The sequence below is a fragment of the Elephas maximus genome, chromosome 14, assembly GCF_024166365.1.
Source record: "Elephas maximus indicus isolate mEleMax1 chromosome 14, mEleMax1 primary haplotype, whole genome shotgun sequence".
NCBI lineage: Eukaryota > Metazoa > Chordata > Mammalia > Proboscidea > Elephantidae > Elephas > Elephas maximus.
In genome coordinates this window covers 33,704,644-33,723,377 of record NC_064832.1, presented here as the reverse complement: position 1 = coordinate 33,723,377, position 18,734 = coordinate 33,704,644, and the positions used below count along the sequence as shown (strand labels likewise).

General features: G+C 37.3%; 2 protein-coding genes across 7 annotated transcripts in view; both read right to left on the bottom strand.

Annotated features, from left to right (window-relative positions):
• LOC126058325 (carboxypeptidase B2-like) overlaps positions 1-18,734 on the bottom strand; it is a 175,365-nt gene that overhangs the window by 85,894 nt on the left and 70,737 nt on the right. For 2 of the 3 annotated variants that reach the window (XM_049853402.1, XM_049853404.1), the window contains exons 1-2: positions 18,468-18,555; positions 16,489-16,604 (exon numbers count right to left, since the gene is read on the bottom strand). The exons of the other annotated variant lie outside the window; for it this stretch is intronic. In XM_049853402.1, the coding sequence (XP_049709359.1) occupies positions 16,489-16,544 (56 nt within the window). In that variant the 5' untranslated portion in view covers positions 16,545-16,604; positions 18,468-18,555. Of the gene's footprint in view, positions 1-16,488; positions 16,605-18,467; positions 18,556-18,734 lie in introns of those variants that run through there. 3 annotated transcript variants of the gene reach the window in all.
• Positions 1-18,734, bottom strand: part of ZC3H13 (zinc finger CCCH-type containing 13) — a 246,050-nt gene that overhangs the window by 213,052 nt on the left and 14,264 nt on the right. The window lies entirely within an intron of this gene.

Here is an 18,734-nt window from a genome sequence, read left to right as displayed (position 1 = left end):
AATAAACAAATTCGCAGAATCAAATGAGAATGAAAACACATCCTACCAGAACCTCTGGGACACAGCAAAAGCAGTACTCAGAGGTCAATTTATAGCAATAAAATGCACACATACAAAAAGGGCCAAACTCAAAACATTTACCCTACAACTTGAACAAATACGGAGAGAGCCATGAAAGAAGCCCTCAACCACCAGAAGAAAGCAAGTGATAAAAATTAGAGCAGAATTAAATGAAATAGAAAACAGAAAAACAATTCAAAGCTTTAACAAGGACAAAAACTGGGTCTTTGAAAAGATTAACAAAATCAATAAACCACTGGCCAAACGGACAAAAGAAAGACAGGAGAGGCCACAAACAACCCAAATAAAAAATGAGATGGGCGACATATCACAACAGGCAAAACTGTAATTAAAGGAACCCTAACAGAATACTATGAAAAATTGTACTCTAACAAATTTGAAATCCTAGAGGAAACAGACAAATTTCCAGAAAAACAGTACCTACCTACACTAACACCGAGATAGAACAATTAAATAAACCTATAACAAAAGGAATTGAAAAGGTAATTAAAAAGCTCCCAACAAAAAAAAAAAAAACCCTGGCCCTGATGGTTTCACTGGAGAATTCCATCAAACTTTCAGAGTTAACACCACTACTACTAAAAGCATTTCAGAGCATAGAAAAGGATGGGATACTCCCAAATTCACTCTAGGAAGCTAGTATAGACCTGATACCAAAACCAGGTAAAGACACACACACAAAAAAATTAGAAACCAATATCCCTCACGAACTTAGATGCAAAATCCTCAACAAAATTCTACCCAACAGAATTCAACAACATATCAAAAAAATAATTCATCGTGACCAAGTGGGATTCATACCAGGTATGCAAGGATGATTCAACATTAGAAAAACAATCAATGTAATCCATCACATAAATAAAACAAAAGAACCACGTGATCTTATCAATTGATGCAGAAAAGGCATTTGACAAAGTTCAACAGGAGTTCGTGACAAAAAACTCTCGGCAAAATAGGAATAGAAGGGAAATTCCTGAAAACAATAAAAGGCATTTATACAAAGCCATCAGCCAGCATCATCCTAAATGGAGAGAGCCTGAAAGCATTCCCCGTGACAACGGAAACCAGACAAGGATGCCCTTTATCATCACTCTTACACAACACTGTGCTAGAGGTCCTAGCCAGAGCAATTAGGCAAGAAAAAGAAATAAAGGGCATCCAAACTGGTAAAGAAGACGTAAAAGTAGCTCTTTTTGCTGATGATATGATATTATACACAGAAAACCCTAAAGAATCCATAAGAAAACTACTGGAATTAATAGAAGAGTTCAGCAGAGTACCAGGATACAAGATAAACATACAAATATCAGTTGGATTCCTCTACACCAACAAAGAAAACCTCAAAGCGGAAATCAGCAAATCAATACAATAGCCCCCAAGAAGATAAAATACTTAGGAATAAATCTTACCAGGGACGTAAGAGACCTATACAAAGAAAACGGCAAGAAACCAAGAGATCTACATAAGTGGAAAAACATACCTTGCTCATAGATACGAAGACTGAACATTGTGAAAATGTCTTTTCTACCCAAAGCGATCTACCGATATAATGCAATCGCAATCTAAATTCCAATGGCATTTTTTAACGAGATGGAGAAACAAATCACCAACTTCATATGGAAGGGGGAGAGGCCTCAGAAAAGTAAAGCATTACTGATGATTAACAAAGTGGGAGGCCTCACACTGCCTGATTTTAGAACCTATTATACCTCCACGGTAGTCAAACAGCCTGGTACTGGTACGACAACAGATACATAGACCAATGGAACAAAATTGAGAATCCAGTTGTAAATTCATCCACCTATGAGTAGCTGATATTTGACAAAGGCCCAGGTTCCATTAAATGGGGGAAAGATAGTCTCTTTAACAAATGGTGCTGGCGTAACTGGATAACCCACTCACTGCTGTCGAGTCGATTTCGACTCATAGCAACCCTATAACTGGATATATACATCTGCAAAAAAATGAAACAACACCCATACCTCACACCATGTACAAAAACGAACTCAAAATGGATCAAAGACCTAAATATAAAATCTAAAACAATATGGATCATGCAAGAAAAAAACAGGGACAATGCTAGGAGCCCTAACACATGGCATAAACAGAATATAAACCATTACTAACAATGTACAAACACCAGAAGAGAAACTAGACAACTGGGAACTCCCAAAAATCAAAAACTTACGCTCATCTAAAGACTTCATCAAAACAGTAAGAAGACAACCTACAAACTGGAAAAAAAATTTTGGCTGCAACAAATCCAATCAGCATCTACTCTCTAAAATCTACAAGATACTGTAAAACCTCAACAACAAAAAGACAAATAACCCAGTTAAAAAATGGGCAAAGAATATGAACTGACACTTCACCAAAGAAGACATTCAGGTGGCTAACAGATACATGAGGAAATGCTCAGAATCATTAGCCATTAGAGAAACACAAATTAAAACTACAACGAGATACCACCTCACACCAACAATCCTAGCATTAATCCAAAAAGCAAAAAACAATAAATGTTGGAGACACTGTGGAGAGACTGGAACACTTATACACTGCTGGTGAGAATGTAAAATGGTACAACCACTTTGGAAATTGATTTCACGCTTCCTTAAAAAGCGAGAACTACCATACGATCCAGTAATCCCACTCCTTGGAATATACCCTAGAAAAATAAGAGCCCTCACACAAATAGATATATGTACACCCATATTCACTGCAGTACTGTTCAGAATAGCAAACAGATGTAAAAAATCAAGGTGCTCATCAACGGATGAATATTGGATAAACAAATTACAGTATATTCGCACAATGGAACGCTACACAGTGATAAAGAATGATGAATCCGCAAAACATCTCATAACATGGATGAATCTGGAAGGCATTATGCTGAGTGAAATTAGTCAGTTGCGAAAGAACAAATATTGCACGAGACCACTATAATAAGAAACAAAGAAATGTTTTAAACACAGAAGAAAACATGTAAGGGAAAGACAATGTACAACATGGGGGAAGTCAGCACAACGTTACCAAGGCCAAGGAAGACACTGAGAGGAACACGAAAATAAAGGGCAATTACAGTAATTAATGTAACAAAAACAGTCCTGCAACCATAGTATTAACAAACAATAATTTACAAATAGATATGTATGGAGATAGGTATGCTAAAGAGCTGTGGCAGGGCGAAAGGGAACACACTCACCTGCAGATATAGGTTTAATTATGGGTATTTCTACATACATAATTGTAGCTGCTGCACATATATTATAGACAATAGACAATACAGCACACATGGAAATTTCTTATACATAACCAAATACCTCATAGAACAAAATTCCTGGCTTCAAAGGCAAAGAACCATAGATCCAGGTGGACAGCTACATCAATTGGCACAACACAGTTCATAATGACAGTGTTTTGCATCCTACTTTGTAGAGCAGCATCTGGGGTCTTAAGAGCTTGAAAACGGCCATCTAAGATACAACTACTGGTCTCTTCCTGTCTGGAGCAAAGGAGAGTGAAGAATACCAAGGACTCAAGGGAACAATTTATCCAAAGGACTAACAGACCATATGAATCACAGCCTACACGACCACAAACCAGAAGAACTAGATGGTATCAGGCTACTACTACCGACCGCTCTGACTGGGATCACAACAGAGGCTCCCGGATACAGCAGGAGAAAACTGTACCACAAAAAATTAAATTGACAAAAATGACCAGACTTACTGGCATGTCAGAGACTGGAGGAACCCCTAAGACTATGACCCTAAGACACCCTTCTGACCTGGAACTGAAGCCATTCCCAGAGACCACCTCTCAGCCAAGCAACAGTTGTTTGTTGTCAGATGCCATCAACTCAGTTTTTTCATAGTCACTCTATGTACAACAGAAGAAAACACTGCCCAGACCTGTGCCATCCTCACAATCGTTGTTATGTGTGAGCCCATTGTTGCAGCCACCGTGTCAATCCATCTCATTGAGAGTCTTCCTCTTTTTTGCCAACCGTCTACTTTACCAAGCCTAATGTCCTTCTCTAGGGACTGGTCTCTCCTGATAACATGTCCAAAGTACGTGAGATGAAGACAGGCCCATAAAATAAATAACAACACCCAAGAACGAACATGTTCCTTAGAACAACCAATCATACGAGATCAAAATGACAATATTTGCCCAAAAGCAAAGATGAAAACACAGGAAAGGGTAGAAAATCCAGACAGAAGGAAAAGGGGAACCGACGATAGAAATGGGGAGAGTGCTGATACACTGTGGGGAGTGTAACCAATGTCATGGAACGCTTTATGTACGACATATCAAATGGGAAACTAATTTGCTCTATGAACTTCCACCTAAAAAAAAGCACAAGTGCACAAAGCTACTCACTGAGCTCTATTTGTAGTAACAAGGCTGAAATAAACTAACTGTCCACCAATAGAAGATGGTTGGATATTGTAGCATACATCCACACGGTGAAGAACTATCTAACTATAGTAAGGTATAAGAAATATCTCTATATATTGCCATGGAGTGATATCCTGAATATAGCATTAAGCAAAAAAAGAAAGGTGAAGAAAAGTAGATAAAGAATGCCATTTTTTACCTAAGAAAAAGAAGAAACACCACTTACATATTTGATTATGTGCATGTGTAAGTGTTTTTGAAGTGGCAGGATAATCCAAAAAGAAGTAAAAACGGCTGCCTGTAGGGAACAGAATAGAGGATCAAGGGATGGAAGCTAGATTTTCTGAACTTAACTTTGGACATGTTTTATAGATTTAACTTTGAAACTATGTAGATGTTTTATGTAATAAATAAACAAAAATAAATAAAGCAAGAAGAAAAACACAATCACTAAAGTTAAAATAAATTAACCCAACTATGTATCCCTTTGCTGGTTTAACCACATACAGAACTGTCGCAAGTGACTTTAGAATAATTTGACTACATACCCTAAGTCATCTAGTGCTGCCATAACATAAATACCACAAGTGGATGGCTTTAACAAAGAGAAATTTATTTTCTCACAGTCTAGTACGTTACAAATCCAAATTCGGAGTGTTGGCTTCAGGGGAAGGCTTTCTCTCTGTGTCAGCTCTTCAGGAAGGTCCTTATCCTCAATCTTCCCCTGGTTGAGGAGCTTTTCAGGTGCAGGGACCCCATGTCCAAAGGACGCACTCTACTCCTGGTGCTAATTTCTTGATGGTATGGGGTCCCCAACTCTCTGCTTGCTTCCCTTTCATCTCTTGAGAGATAAAAGTGGTGTAGGCCACACCCCAGGGAAACTCCCTTTACCTTGGATCAGGGAGATGACCTGAGTAAGGGTGGTGTTACGATCCCACCCTAATCCTCTCAACATAAAATTACAATCACAAAATGAAGGACAACCACACAACACTGAGAATCATGGCCTAACCAAGCTGACGCATATTTTTGGGGAGACCAATTCAATCCATGACATACCCCTAAGAGACAGAGTTCACAGAAACAGTAAGAGCTGCAAAGAAACCTTAAACTGTTCTCAATAATCATATTATTCGTAATAATACAGTTATTGTTATCCTGGAAGTCCTAAATGTAAGATAAAGCAAATGAATAATGCCAACAGGGGCCAAAATTTTCAGCTTAAAAGTGATACAAATATAAAATAAAAGCATTAAAAGTCCCAAATTATTTGAACTCATGTTTGTTTTTAAAAAGAAGATACATTATTTTCTATGCATGCTCATTGAAAAGCCCTACAAACAATGACAAAACTGGGGACAATAAACACTCAAATAACAAAAAAATCAGACGTGTTACCATGGCTCAACTCTAATTTCTGGTGACCCTATGTGCTACAGAGTAGAACTGCTTCACAGGATTTTCTTGGCTGTAATCTTTACAGAAGCCAGGCCTTTCTTCCATGGTGTCCCTGGATAGGTTTGAACCTCCAACCTTTAGATTAGTACATGCATACAAACTGTTTGTGGCATCCAGGGATTTTAGAACTCAAATAGTGGTCTTGAAATATCTCCCAATAAAAGGAACCAGCACTCCAGAAAAAAACGGCTGATTCCAGATTTAAGGCATAAAAAAAAAAAAAAAAAAAAATGAGCAGAGAACATTTTAACAGAAACAAACTATAAAGGACCACTGAGGTTGTGTCAAAACAACTAGATATAATTGGACTTCATCAAAAATAGGACATTTTGGAAAGACACCATGAAGAAAATGAAAAGGCAAGCCACACACTGGGAAAACATGTTTGCGATACATTTATCTTTCACAGGACTGGTAGACAGAATACTTAAGAATTCATATAAATCTAAAATATGAGCAAAACATAAAAGCAAATCTATCACAACAGGTATACAAATGGCTAATAAGCATCGCTAGTCATCTGGAAATGCAAACTAAAACCACTACAATTCCCACTGGAAAGGTAAAAATTAAAAAGACCAACAATTGCCAAGTGTTAGCAAGACTGTACAGCAACTCTAGTTTGTTTGTATTACAGGTGGCCATCCAAGGCAAAACAACTGGTCTCTATTCACCTGGAGCAAAAGAGGAAGAAGGAGAGTCAGGAATAGGAGAAGGAAATGGAATACGTGGTTAATTGCCTCCATGAATAGCTGCCTCTTTTGCCATAAGACCAGAAGACCAAACGGTACCGACTACCACTACTGAACACTTCTTTTTTTTTTTTATTAACTTTTATTGAGCTTCAAGTGAACATTTACAAATCAAGTCAGACTGTCACATATAAGTTTATATACACCTAACTCCGTACTCCCACTTGCTCTCCCCCTAATGAGTCAGCCCTTCCAGTCTCTCCTTTTGTGACAATTTCGCCACTTTCCAACTCTCTCTATCCTCCCATCCTCCCTGCAGACAGAAGATGCCAACACAGTCTCAAGTGTCCACCTGATATAATTAGCTCACTCTTCATCAGCATCTCTCTCCTACCCCCTGTCCAGTCCCTTTCATGTCTGATGAGTTGTCTTCAGGAATGGTTCCTGTCCTGGGCCGACAGAAGGTTTGGGGACCATGACCGCCGGGATTCCTCTAGTCTCAGTCAGACCATTAAGTATGGTCTTTTTGTGAGAATTTGGGGTCTGCATCCCACTGATCTCCTGCTCCCTCTGTTGTGCTCCCTGTCAGGGCAGTCATCGATTTTATCACTGAACATTTTGATCGAAGATTCCACAGAAGAATCCTGATCAAAAGGAGGAAAACACAGCAGAAAATTACAAATTTTCACAGACTCCAGACTTTCTGGAGCCACGGAGGCTGGATGGATGCCTGCGACTATTGCTCTGAGATAATCTTTAAACCTTAAACCAAAAACATTCCCTGAAGTCTTCTTAAAACCAAATAATAGTTTAGCTTAACTAGTAAAAAAATGTCTGCCTAGAGCATTATGCTCTTTTAAGAACTACCTGGATGAGATCAAACTGACAAAAAAAGCAACTAGAAAAATTAGATAGGAGCCTTAGGGGGCAGTGAGTTTACAGTAATGGGGGGGAGGAACAATCTGGAAAATGAGGGGGAGAATGACTGTACAACTTGAAGAATATAAACAATGTCACTGAATTGTGCATGTAGAAATTGTTGAATTGGTGTGTTTTGCTGTGTATATTCTCAACAACAACAAAAAAATTACAAAATGTATACATAACTATGAGGTAACATCCCATTTGTTTTATCATTCATTAAAAGCAAATCAGGTGTCTTTTATGTATATGCTATGAAATAACGATATCCTCAGAATTAAAATTTTCCAAACCTCATATATTTACCTATAAAGTGTTGGTTTCTAATTTTAAATTTATACAACCTAAGAGACAGACATGGCTTGTTACAGTAACATCCTGAAGTTGGCTACAGCCACAGCCTGTGTATGCATAATATGCTTAAATGACTTCCTTGGCGAAGGAAAATAAAACCTTAGAGTCCACAATGATTCAGTCTTTCAAGTATTTGTCAATGTACCCAATAATATATTAGACTATACCAAACATAATTATAATGCAAATGTACTAAGAAAAAAAATTAATAAATGCAGTTCTAGAACAGGCAAATAATCTAGTGACAACATACCAGAGGTCATCTGGAACCTACAAAATGGCATATGGATATGTATTGAGTTGACGGAACATCATCTTGCCAGAAAGTAAGGAAGTTCTCAAAAGAAACAAAAAATCCAAAGAATAAAACAAAAAACACAGTGTTGGGGTTGTGTTACAGGGGCCAAGCTGGAACAATCTGAACAACAAAATAAAGGTGTATCATATTATAATCTAAAGTATAAAATAAATATGCACCACTCTATCCAAGTATAATAAATCAATAATAAATGAGGGAGAAGCAGCACATCTCCCACACAGAAATTCCAAATAAATTATGTAGCTACCACACTTCCAAGAGACAGAGCACAATGTGTTTTCAAAGAGTAAAGGGTCAAAAAAGAATTTACACAGGAGAAACCTGACAAACACTACTTCAAATGATTAACACCAAGTCATAAATTATGCTGACAGTATATATCCTGGATATGGCGATGAAAAGGAAACCCTGGTGGCATAGTAGTTAAGTGCTACGACTGCTAATCACAAGGTCGGCAGTTCAAAGCCACCAGGCACCCCTTGGAAACTCTACGGGGCAGTTCTACTCTGTCCTATAGGGTCGCTATGAGTCGGAATTCACTCGACGGCAGTGGGTTTGGTTTTGGTGATGAAAATGACATTTTACCTCTTAGATCTTCTTCCTAAATACCAATAGTCCCAGTCTAATTATGAGAAACGCATCAGAAAAATTCCAATAAAGGGGCATCCTACAATATATCTGACCAGTACTACTCAAAACTGTCAGTCATAAAAAATAAGTGACGTATGAGAAACAGTCACAGCCAAGAGGAGTCTAAGGAGACATGACAACAAAATGAAATGTATGCTGGTGACTTTCTACTACACCTATCTTGAATTTACACTGTGTTCTATTTTTACCAAAGAATTTTCACGTGCAGTTCTTCACTTGATTCTCACCGTAACTTGTGACATACTGGGGCAATTACATTAATTTTACAGACTAAAAAGCAAGGTCAAGAGGAGACAGGGAAGATGGCGAAGTGAGCGGACATTCCTATTTACTCCTCCAGCAACTAACTCACTGAACAATGAATAAAAACATGCACAGACTGAAATCTGAGAACTCTGGACAAAAGGTAAGGCAATGGGGAGTCATGGTGAGTCCAGAAGTAGGGGAGAGGAGAAAAGGGCAGGCTCAGAAGCCAAGAGATGCTACCTGCTAGCATCGGAAGCTCTTACTCATCACAGCCATTTTGGGATGGGGCTGGCTAACGTTGCAAACACAGAACACAGAAAAGGAGTTAATCTAAGGAAGCTCTAGCCCAGTTTTTTTTTTAAAGGTGGCACAAATTGACTGAGGGCATTCACAGGTCATGTTATTAGGAGGGGGTGAAGGGAGACCATGGTGTTGCATGAGAGTACTGCTGAATTTCGTTGAGGCCCCAGAGAGACAGGCGCTAGGAACAGTAGGAAATGCAAGGGCAGAAGGGCAAGTGGAATACTTTAGACTGACAGGAACAAAGGAAACGGCCCACAGCGGGGCACCGTTGGAGTGTCTGTACATGGGCATCTGTAAGGGAAAGACACAGAGAGCCCCACATGGTCACCACAGGAAAGTCAAGCCCCACTGCTTACAGCAGAGTCTCTGAACAACTAAACCCCTCGAGCTCCCACACATGCGTACTGAATTCCAGAAACCAGCATACAGAACTCCTAAACTAGCATTGGAAAAAACCTAAGGAGAAGAGTGCCATCTAATGGTTCTCAGGAGAAGATACAAAGCTCACTGCTGCTGGGTCATTTTGACTCATAGCCACCCTGAGAGACTGAGGAAAGCTGGCACATGGGGTTCCCACAGCTATGAGTCTTTGTGGAGGTAGTCTGCTACATTATTCTCCCATGAAGTGGCTGATGGATGTGGGCCCAGACTTTTGGGTGGAAGCCAGGTACTTACTTGGCACTGTGTCACCTGCGTGTTCAATCAAGAAATTTATCCATAATAAACCAAAAGAAAAAATAAAAATACCTGTTGCTATCAAGTCAATTCTGACTCATAGTGACCCTACAGGACAGAGTAGAACTGCCCCATATGGCTTCCAAGGAGCAGTGGGTGGATTTGAACTGCCAACATTTTAGGTTAGCAGCCATAGCACTTAACCACTACACCACCAGGGCTCCTTATCCACAATAAACAGATAAAAAATTTGAAGCAAAATTAAAAGACAACAAAACGGCCCAACTTCAGCAAAAGTTAGTAAAACACTATTATCACAATAGAAGAAGGATCAATCAAAAGCAAAACATGAAGAAATCTCTCCTATGGAAGCCAGAATAATGCAAAGAACTGACAATTTTCCGACTGGTGTTACATATGTTGAAAAAAAGCAAAAAGCACACAGAAAACAAATTAGCGGGGCTCAGGAAACTGATGGAAGAACAAAATGAGAACATTAACAAAGAAACTGAAAACATTCCAAAAAACAAAGAGAACTTACGTAACTGAAAAATAAAACACCTGAATTAGAAAAAGCAAGAGAAACAATAGTCAAACAGACAGAAGACAGAAAAAAGGAAATAGAAGACAAAATAACTGAACTTAACAAGTCTCAAGAGAAACAAGAGAAAAGAATAAAGTGAACAAACCCAAAAGGAAACACAGGATTTAATTAAGAAATCTAACATTAGAATTATTAGAATCCTAGAGCACCATGACAATAACAAAGTCACATAAAAAATTTTGCAACAGAGAATTTCCCAGGCCTCAACAAAGAACCAAGCCTACAAATACAGGAAGCTACACAAACTCCAACCAGAAGAGACACAAAGAGATCAACTCCATGACAAAATCAAACACAAGGAGAGAATTCTAAAAACGGCAAGGGAAAAATATAATACCAAGGGCCTTCCATAAGAATCAGTACAAATGGATTTCTCTTCAGAAACTCTAGAGGTCAGAAACAATGGAGCGGCATGCAAAAGATACTGAACCAGAACAACTGCCAACCAAGAATTCTTTACCCAGCAAAGCTGTTGTACAAAAATGAAGAGGAAATCAAGACATTCCCAAACACACAGAAGCTCTGGGAATTTACCACTACCAGACCAGCTTTCTAAGTATTACCCAAAGGAGTACTCCAAATGGAATGGCAAGAACATTACGAAGTAAGTACAAAGTAAACTTACCGAATATAGGTTGTATACTGATATCAATGGAGACACATCGACTGAAAAGGCAAAGGAGGAGCATATCTAGATTTATTATTCTAAGGTTGTAGGTTAACTGTGTTCATATGTTAAACAATGTAACTGTGAATTGTGTAATGTAAAATATGTAGTTAACAATAAGGAATCACCAAAAAGAAACATTTGGAAGACAAGAAGGAAGATAACAAAAAGACTCATCACAAGAAAGAACCCAAATACAAATACAAACAGAAAAATAAGAATTAAAAAAAAAAAAAAAAAGCTATGAATCACTCAAAAAACAAACAGCAAAATGTGTGAGGTAGACACTTCGTTTTCAGTAATAAGCTTAAATGTTAATGGTCTAAACTCCCCATCAAGAGGCAGAGAGTGGCAGAATGGAAAAAAAAAAAATGATTCATACTTTTGCTATTTACAAGAAACATACCTTAGACATAAGGACACAAAGGATGGAGAAAAATATTCCACGCATTCAGCAAACAAAGAAGAGCAGGGTGACCATACTGATAATCAGATAAAACAAACTTTAAATCAAAATCTATTACAAGAGGTATAGAAGGACATTATATAAAAATAAAAGGGTCAATCCACCAAGAAGATATAACAATTATAAATATGCACCTAACAGCAATGCACCAAATTACATGCAATAAATACAACCAATAAGAAAGCAGAAATGGACAATTCCACAATAATAGCAGGGACTTCTACACATAAATTACATTTATAGAGAGAACATCTAAAAAGAAGATCACAAAGGGCACTGGGAACTTCAGTAAAACCGTTAAGTCAGTTGGACCTAATGGACATATACAGAACACTCCACTCAACATTAGAACAAAACACATTCTTCTCTAGCACAAACAGATCATTTCCAGAATAGACCATACGCTGGGGCAGAAAACAGGTCTCAAAAAATTTAAAAAGACCTAAATTATACAAAGCATCTTCTTTGATCACAGCAGTATGAAGCTAGAAATCAACAACAGGATAAACAAGGAAAAAAGAATAAATACATGGAAACTAATACACTACTGAAAAACTGAGTCACAGAAGAAATCAAAACTGAAGTTAAAAAATTCCTAGAATCAAACAAAAATGAACGCACAACATACCAAAACCTTTGGACTTAATAAAAGCAGTAACTGAGAGGTAAATTTATAGTAATAAATGTCTACACTAAAAAAGTAGGTCCATAATCATTAACTTAAACCAATACCTTGAACAAACAGAAAAAGAAGCCAAAAGTTACCAGAAACAAGAAATGATAAAGATCAGGGCAGAAATAAATGAAACTGAAAACAGAAAAACAAATGAAAAGAATTAACGAAACAGAAGTTGGCTCTTTGAAAGGGATCAATAAAATGGACAAATCACTGGCTAGACCAACAAAAGAAAAAAAACAGACCCGGGTCCAAAGGACACACTCTGCCCCTGGTGCTGCTTTCTTGGTGGTATAAGGTCCCCAACTCTCTGCTTGCTTCCCTTTCCTTTTACCCCTTAAGAGATAAAAGGTGGTGCAGGCCACACCGCAGGGGCAAATAACAAAATTAAGAAATGAAACTGGTGGCATTACTACCAATCCAGAGATAAAGATCATACCTGAATACTATGAAAAATTATACTCCAATAAATTTGAAAACCTAGATGAAATGGAAAAATTCCTACAAATGCACTACCTACCAAACTAACACAGAGGAAGAAAATTTAAACAGACCCATTACAAAAGAGACAGAAGATGTCATCAAAAAATGCCAGTATAAAGCAAAAAAAGCCCAAGATCAAATGGTAGAAAATTCCACCTAACATTCAAAGAAGAGGTGACACCAATCCTACACAATCTCTCCAAAAACACAGAAGAGGAAGGAAAAATACTGAAGTCCTCTTATGAAGTAGCATAACCCCGATACCTAAATCATGAAAAGATATAACAAAAGAAGAAAATTACAGAACAATATTCCTTATGAACACAGACGCAAAAACTGTCAAAAAAATTCTAGCCAACAGACTTCAGCAACATATCAAGAAAATCATACCCCATGATCAAGTGGGATTCATACCAGGTCTACAAGGGTGGTTCAACATCAGAAAATCAATCAATATAATCTACCACATAAATAAACAAAAGAAAAACACCACATGATTATATCAATCGAGGCAGAAAAGGCATCCAATAAAAATTCAACAGTCTTTCCTGATAAAAACTCTCAGCAAAATAGGAATAGAAGGGAAATATCTCAACGTAATTAAGGGCGTATATGAAAAACCAATAGCTAACATTATACTTAACAAGAAAAGGCTGAGAGCCTTCCCTTTGAGAAGGGGAATGAGACAAGGATGTCTATTACCACCACTCTTACTCAACACTGTTCTAGAAGTCCCAGCCAGAGCAATAAGACAAGAATGAGAAGTAAAAGGTATCCAAATCAGAAAGGAAGAGGTAAAACCATCTCTATTTGCAGAAGACATGATCCTATACATAGAACACCCTAAACGTTCCACAAGAAAGCTGCTGAAACTAATAGAAGAATTTGGCAATGTTGTAGGGTGCAAGATTAACACACCAAAATCTGTTGGGTTCTTTTACACTGACAAAGACTACTCCGAAAAAGAAATCAAAAAAACAATACCAATTACAGTAGCCACCAAATCAATTAAATATCTAGGAATTAACCTACCCAGGGATATGAAAGACACAATGAAAATTATAAAACACTGCTGCAAGAAGCTAAAAGACAAAAATGGAAAGGCATCTTATGCTTGTGGATTGGAAGACTTAATAACACTGAAAATGTCGATCCTACTTAAAGTGATCTACAGATTTAACGCAATCCCGATACAAATCCCAGTAAGACTCTTTACTGGAGTGGAAAAACTATCGACCAACTTCACACAGAAAGGAAAGAAACCTCAAATAGCCAAAGCAAAACTGAAGAAAAAGAATGAAGCAGGAGGTCTCACACTCCCCATTATCAAAACACAGTGTACAGCGACTATAATTAAAATAGCCTGGTGTTGGTTCAACAATACATAGACCAGTAGAATAGTTGAGAACCCAGAATTAAACCCAGCCAGCCATGGAAACGCTGGCTGCATAGTAGTTAAAAGCTACCGCTGCTAATCAAAGGTCGGTAGTTCAAATCCATCAGGCACTCCTTTGAAACTCTATGGAGCAGTTCTACCCTGTCTTATAAGGTCACTATGAGTCGGAATCCACACGACAGCAACGGATTTGGTTTTAGCCATTGTCTTAGTCATTTAGTGCCGCCATAAGACAAATCCTATGAGTGGGTAGCTATAACAAAGAGAAGTTTATTCTCTCACAGTCTAGTAGGTTACAAGACCAAATTCAGGTTGTCAGCTCCAGGGGAAGGCTTTCTCTCTCTGTCAGCTCTGGAGGAAGGTCTTTCTCGTCCATCTTCCCCTCATCGAGGAGTTTCTCAGGATCAGGGACCCTGAGTCAAAAGGACACACTCTGCCCCTGGTGCTGCTTTCTTGATGGTATGAGGTCCCCAACTCTCTGCTTGCTTCCCTTTCCCACACCCCAGAGAAAATTCTTTTACTTTGGATCAGGGAGGTCACCTGAGTAAGGGTGGTATTATAATCCCACCCTAATGCTCTTAACATAAAATTACAATCATAAAATGGAGGACAACCACACATTACTGAGAATCCTGGCCTAACCAAGTTGACACATATTTTTGGGGGGACACAATTAAATCAATGACAGCCATGGACAACTCATTTTTGACAACGGGTCAAGGTCCACTCAGTGGGGCAGAAACAGTCTTTAATAAATGGCGCTGACAAAACTGGATAACCACCTGCAAAAAAATTTAACAGAACCCATACCTCACACCATACACAAAAACTAACTCCAAATGAATCAAAAACCTAAATGTTAAATCTAAAACCATAAAATTGCTGGAAGGCAACACAGGAAGAAAACGATGGGACCTAATCTTTTGTAAAAACAGGATAATAAACATCACAACAAATGCACAAACAGAAGAAGAAAAAACAGACAAACAGGACCTCATAAGAATTAAAACTTCTGTCCATCAAGACATTAAAAGAGTACATAGACAACTTACAAACTGGAGAAAAATCTTCAAAAATAATTTATCCGATAAGGATCTAATCTCTAAAGTCTATACAAAGCTGTAACAACTCAACAATAAAATAATAAACCAATCATGAAATGGGCAAAGGACGTGAACAGAACCTTCACCAAAGAGGACATCCAAGCAGCCACCAAACATACATAAAGGTGTTCACGATCGTTAGCCTTTACAAAGATGCAGATCAAGACTACAATGAGACATCTTAAGCCACCTAAAACGACAGATTAAAAAGAACAGGTAATGACATATGTTGGCAAGGGTGTTGGAAACCAAAAACCATCATCCATTGCTGGTGGGCCTGTAAAATGGTACAACCACTATGGAAAATGATATGGTACTTTCTCAAAAAACTACCCTTTAAGGAAGCAATCCCACTCCTAGGTATACACTCTAGAAAGATTTCCTGGAAAAACTCTAGAAAAATTTCCTGAGAAAACATAATTCTAGGAAACATAGCCATTCCTGACGAACATCTATGTTTTCTTTTGTTCAACGAACTATGTCATGAATAATGTTCTCTTCCGACTTGTCAGGAGGAGATTCACACCTAAATTTTGTGTCACTTTTTTTTTTTTTTTAACCTAAGTTTTCTACCTCAGTTTTTGTCACCACTGTGACCTGCTTTCACTGTTTTGGTCTATAAGTAAGTGTTCAACTGCAAGCCACCTCAAATCTTTCTCAGAAGCAGGAAGGATATGATGTTTGGCTGAATTTTGAAAACTTAAGAATACATTGCGTTTCGCATGATCCCCATCAAGGCACAGAAACCCTATGAAGTTCAGCCTGAGCTCTGCAAACCAATCCCTTTTATCTTAACTACCACAAACAGCAGAAACATCAAGAGAATTACGAGTTTTTCCAGAAGACTTTTTTCCCCTAAGTTACATTAACCATATAGATTACAATGCCACACTGCACATTTACCATACATTCAGCATTCCAAATAATTTTTAAAATGTAACATACACAATAAAGCACTATTGAAATTTAACTGTGAGAAAATATCCTCCTACCCTAAAAGGTGAGGATGATTCCTCTGTATTTCGCTTCTGGGACTCAGCGTCCACATCTTGGCACTTGTTCTTCATTCTTTCTCTAAGAGCCCCTGTAGGTAGGTCTTTCTGGTGACCTTTGAGCCAAAAAACAAAACAACAAAAATCTATATTTATGTAACATTTTACAGGAAAATATTTACAGAAACAACCTCATAAACCTCAACATAGTTCTTGGAACTGTTCATGGCTCTTAAAATTCAAGAAAATTAACTGTTTCAGGGTAAATATTAACATATAAAAAACATAAGTAATACTTCTAAGTTTTCTCCTCACATTGATCAAAATGCATACACTTAATATTCTATGTGGTAGCAGGTACCGGTGAAATGAATAAGAAATTATATGTGAATTGAGAAAAAGGTATTTGTAATTAACAGCCTGACATGTTTTCCTATTAACCACTAGATTTATTAGTTATATTTGGAAGTAAAACGTAGGAAGATACATCAAGCTTGAATCTAAGAATTCCAACAGCATTATAATCTACACATGTATGTGGCTGGACACATTAACAACTGAAAAAATAACTCATGCATCTTAAGGATCAAAGCAAATACAGGAGTTTCTGCACTAGTCATAACTCTTCTTAAATTTGAAATTATTTCAGAATAAAAAACAGTTTAAGGGTTCAAAGCAAGATTTTATAACAATTATTTTATATTCTGTGGAATTTGTTAAATTGAAGTAAAAACACACATTTGTATTCAACAATGGTAAGGCTTCATAATTTGTACCAGGAATTATATAGTACGTGGCTGTTCAATTAGTTTATTTTCATATCATTATTACAAGAAGCCATGCTACGGCAGTGGTTAAGAGCTTGGCTGCTAACCGCAAGGTCAGCGGTCCGAACCCACAAGAAACTCTGCAGGAGAAAGGTGTGGCAATCTGCTTCTGTAAAGACTGCAGCCTTGGAAATCCTATGGGGTAGTTCTACTCTGTCCTAGAGGGTCGCTATAAGTAACAAATATTAGTCTCCATAGCTTATACCGGGAATTATATAGTATTTAGTTTTTCAATTAGTTTAATTTCATGTCATTATTAATTAGAAAAAACAAAGGAGAGATGAAAATAAAATGCCTTTAAAGAATATTCCTAGAGAAAAACCAATCTTCTACTTTACATGGAATGTGAAGAAGCCCAGAATAGCTAAAGTGATGTTGAAAGAAAAGAACAAAGTAGGAAGACTCATACTTCCTGATTTTAAAACATATTGTATAGCTACAGTAATCAAAACAGTCTGGTACTGGTATAACAACAGATACACAGACCAATGGAACAGAACTGAGAGTCCAGAAATAAGCCTACACATTTATGGTCAACTGACTTCTGACAAGGGTGCTAAGTCCATCTGATGGGGAAAGATGGGCCTTGTTAATAAACGGTGCTAGGAAAATTAGATTTCCACATACAGAAAAATGAAACAGGATCCATGTCTCACATGATACACAAAAACAAATTCAAATTGGATTGAAGACCTAAGGGTGCAAACTAAAACCATAAAATTCTTAGAACAAGCCAGCACACCTAGAACATCTTAAAAAGCTAAAATTATACCCTATTTAAATGTTAACATATTAGGACTTCAAAATAGTTTCTCCTCAATAAAAATAAATTCCCATATAATGATACCAGACACCATGGAATTCTGCTGTCTTAAGCATTAACTTAATACCTTATTATAAAAAGCAACCTATATACATTTTCTAAAAAGATCTATTGTCAAAACAAGTAAATACTGGCTAAATAACTTGATTTTAAAGCAAATATTTTATTAAATGTGAAATTAATAACTAAAAAGATCTTGTCAATCTCTATTGATAAGATTCTCTTCAAAGTAGAAAATCCGATCAAATATATGGTTGTATTTCAGATTTTAGATAAATTACGAAAGTGATCTTCTAACAGTATGTAAACAATTCAAAGTTCTTAATTACCTTCTATAATTGCTGCTGTAGCCTTTACCACAGGGTGAAGGACCACGTACAAATCTGCACATGTTTCCATAGGGGCAGCTGCCAGTCTTCAGCCAATTACAACACTGTGTCTAAGAAACAGATATTACTATGTAAATTTCAAGTTTATTTCTAAAAAAAAAAAAAAGCTAACGGGACAAAATTAAAACAGATGCTATAAAAATTCCAGCTAACCTGAAATACATTACAAATAATGAAAACATCAGAAGGAAATGTGAAAACCCCATA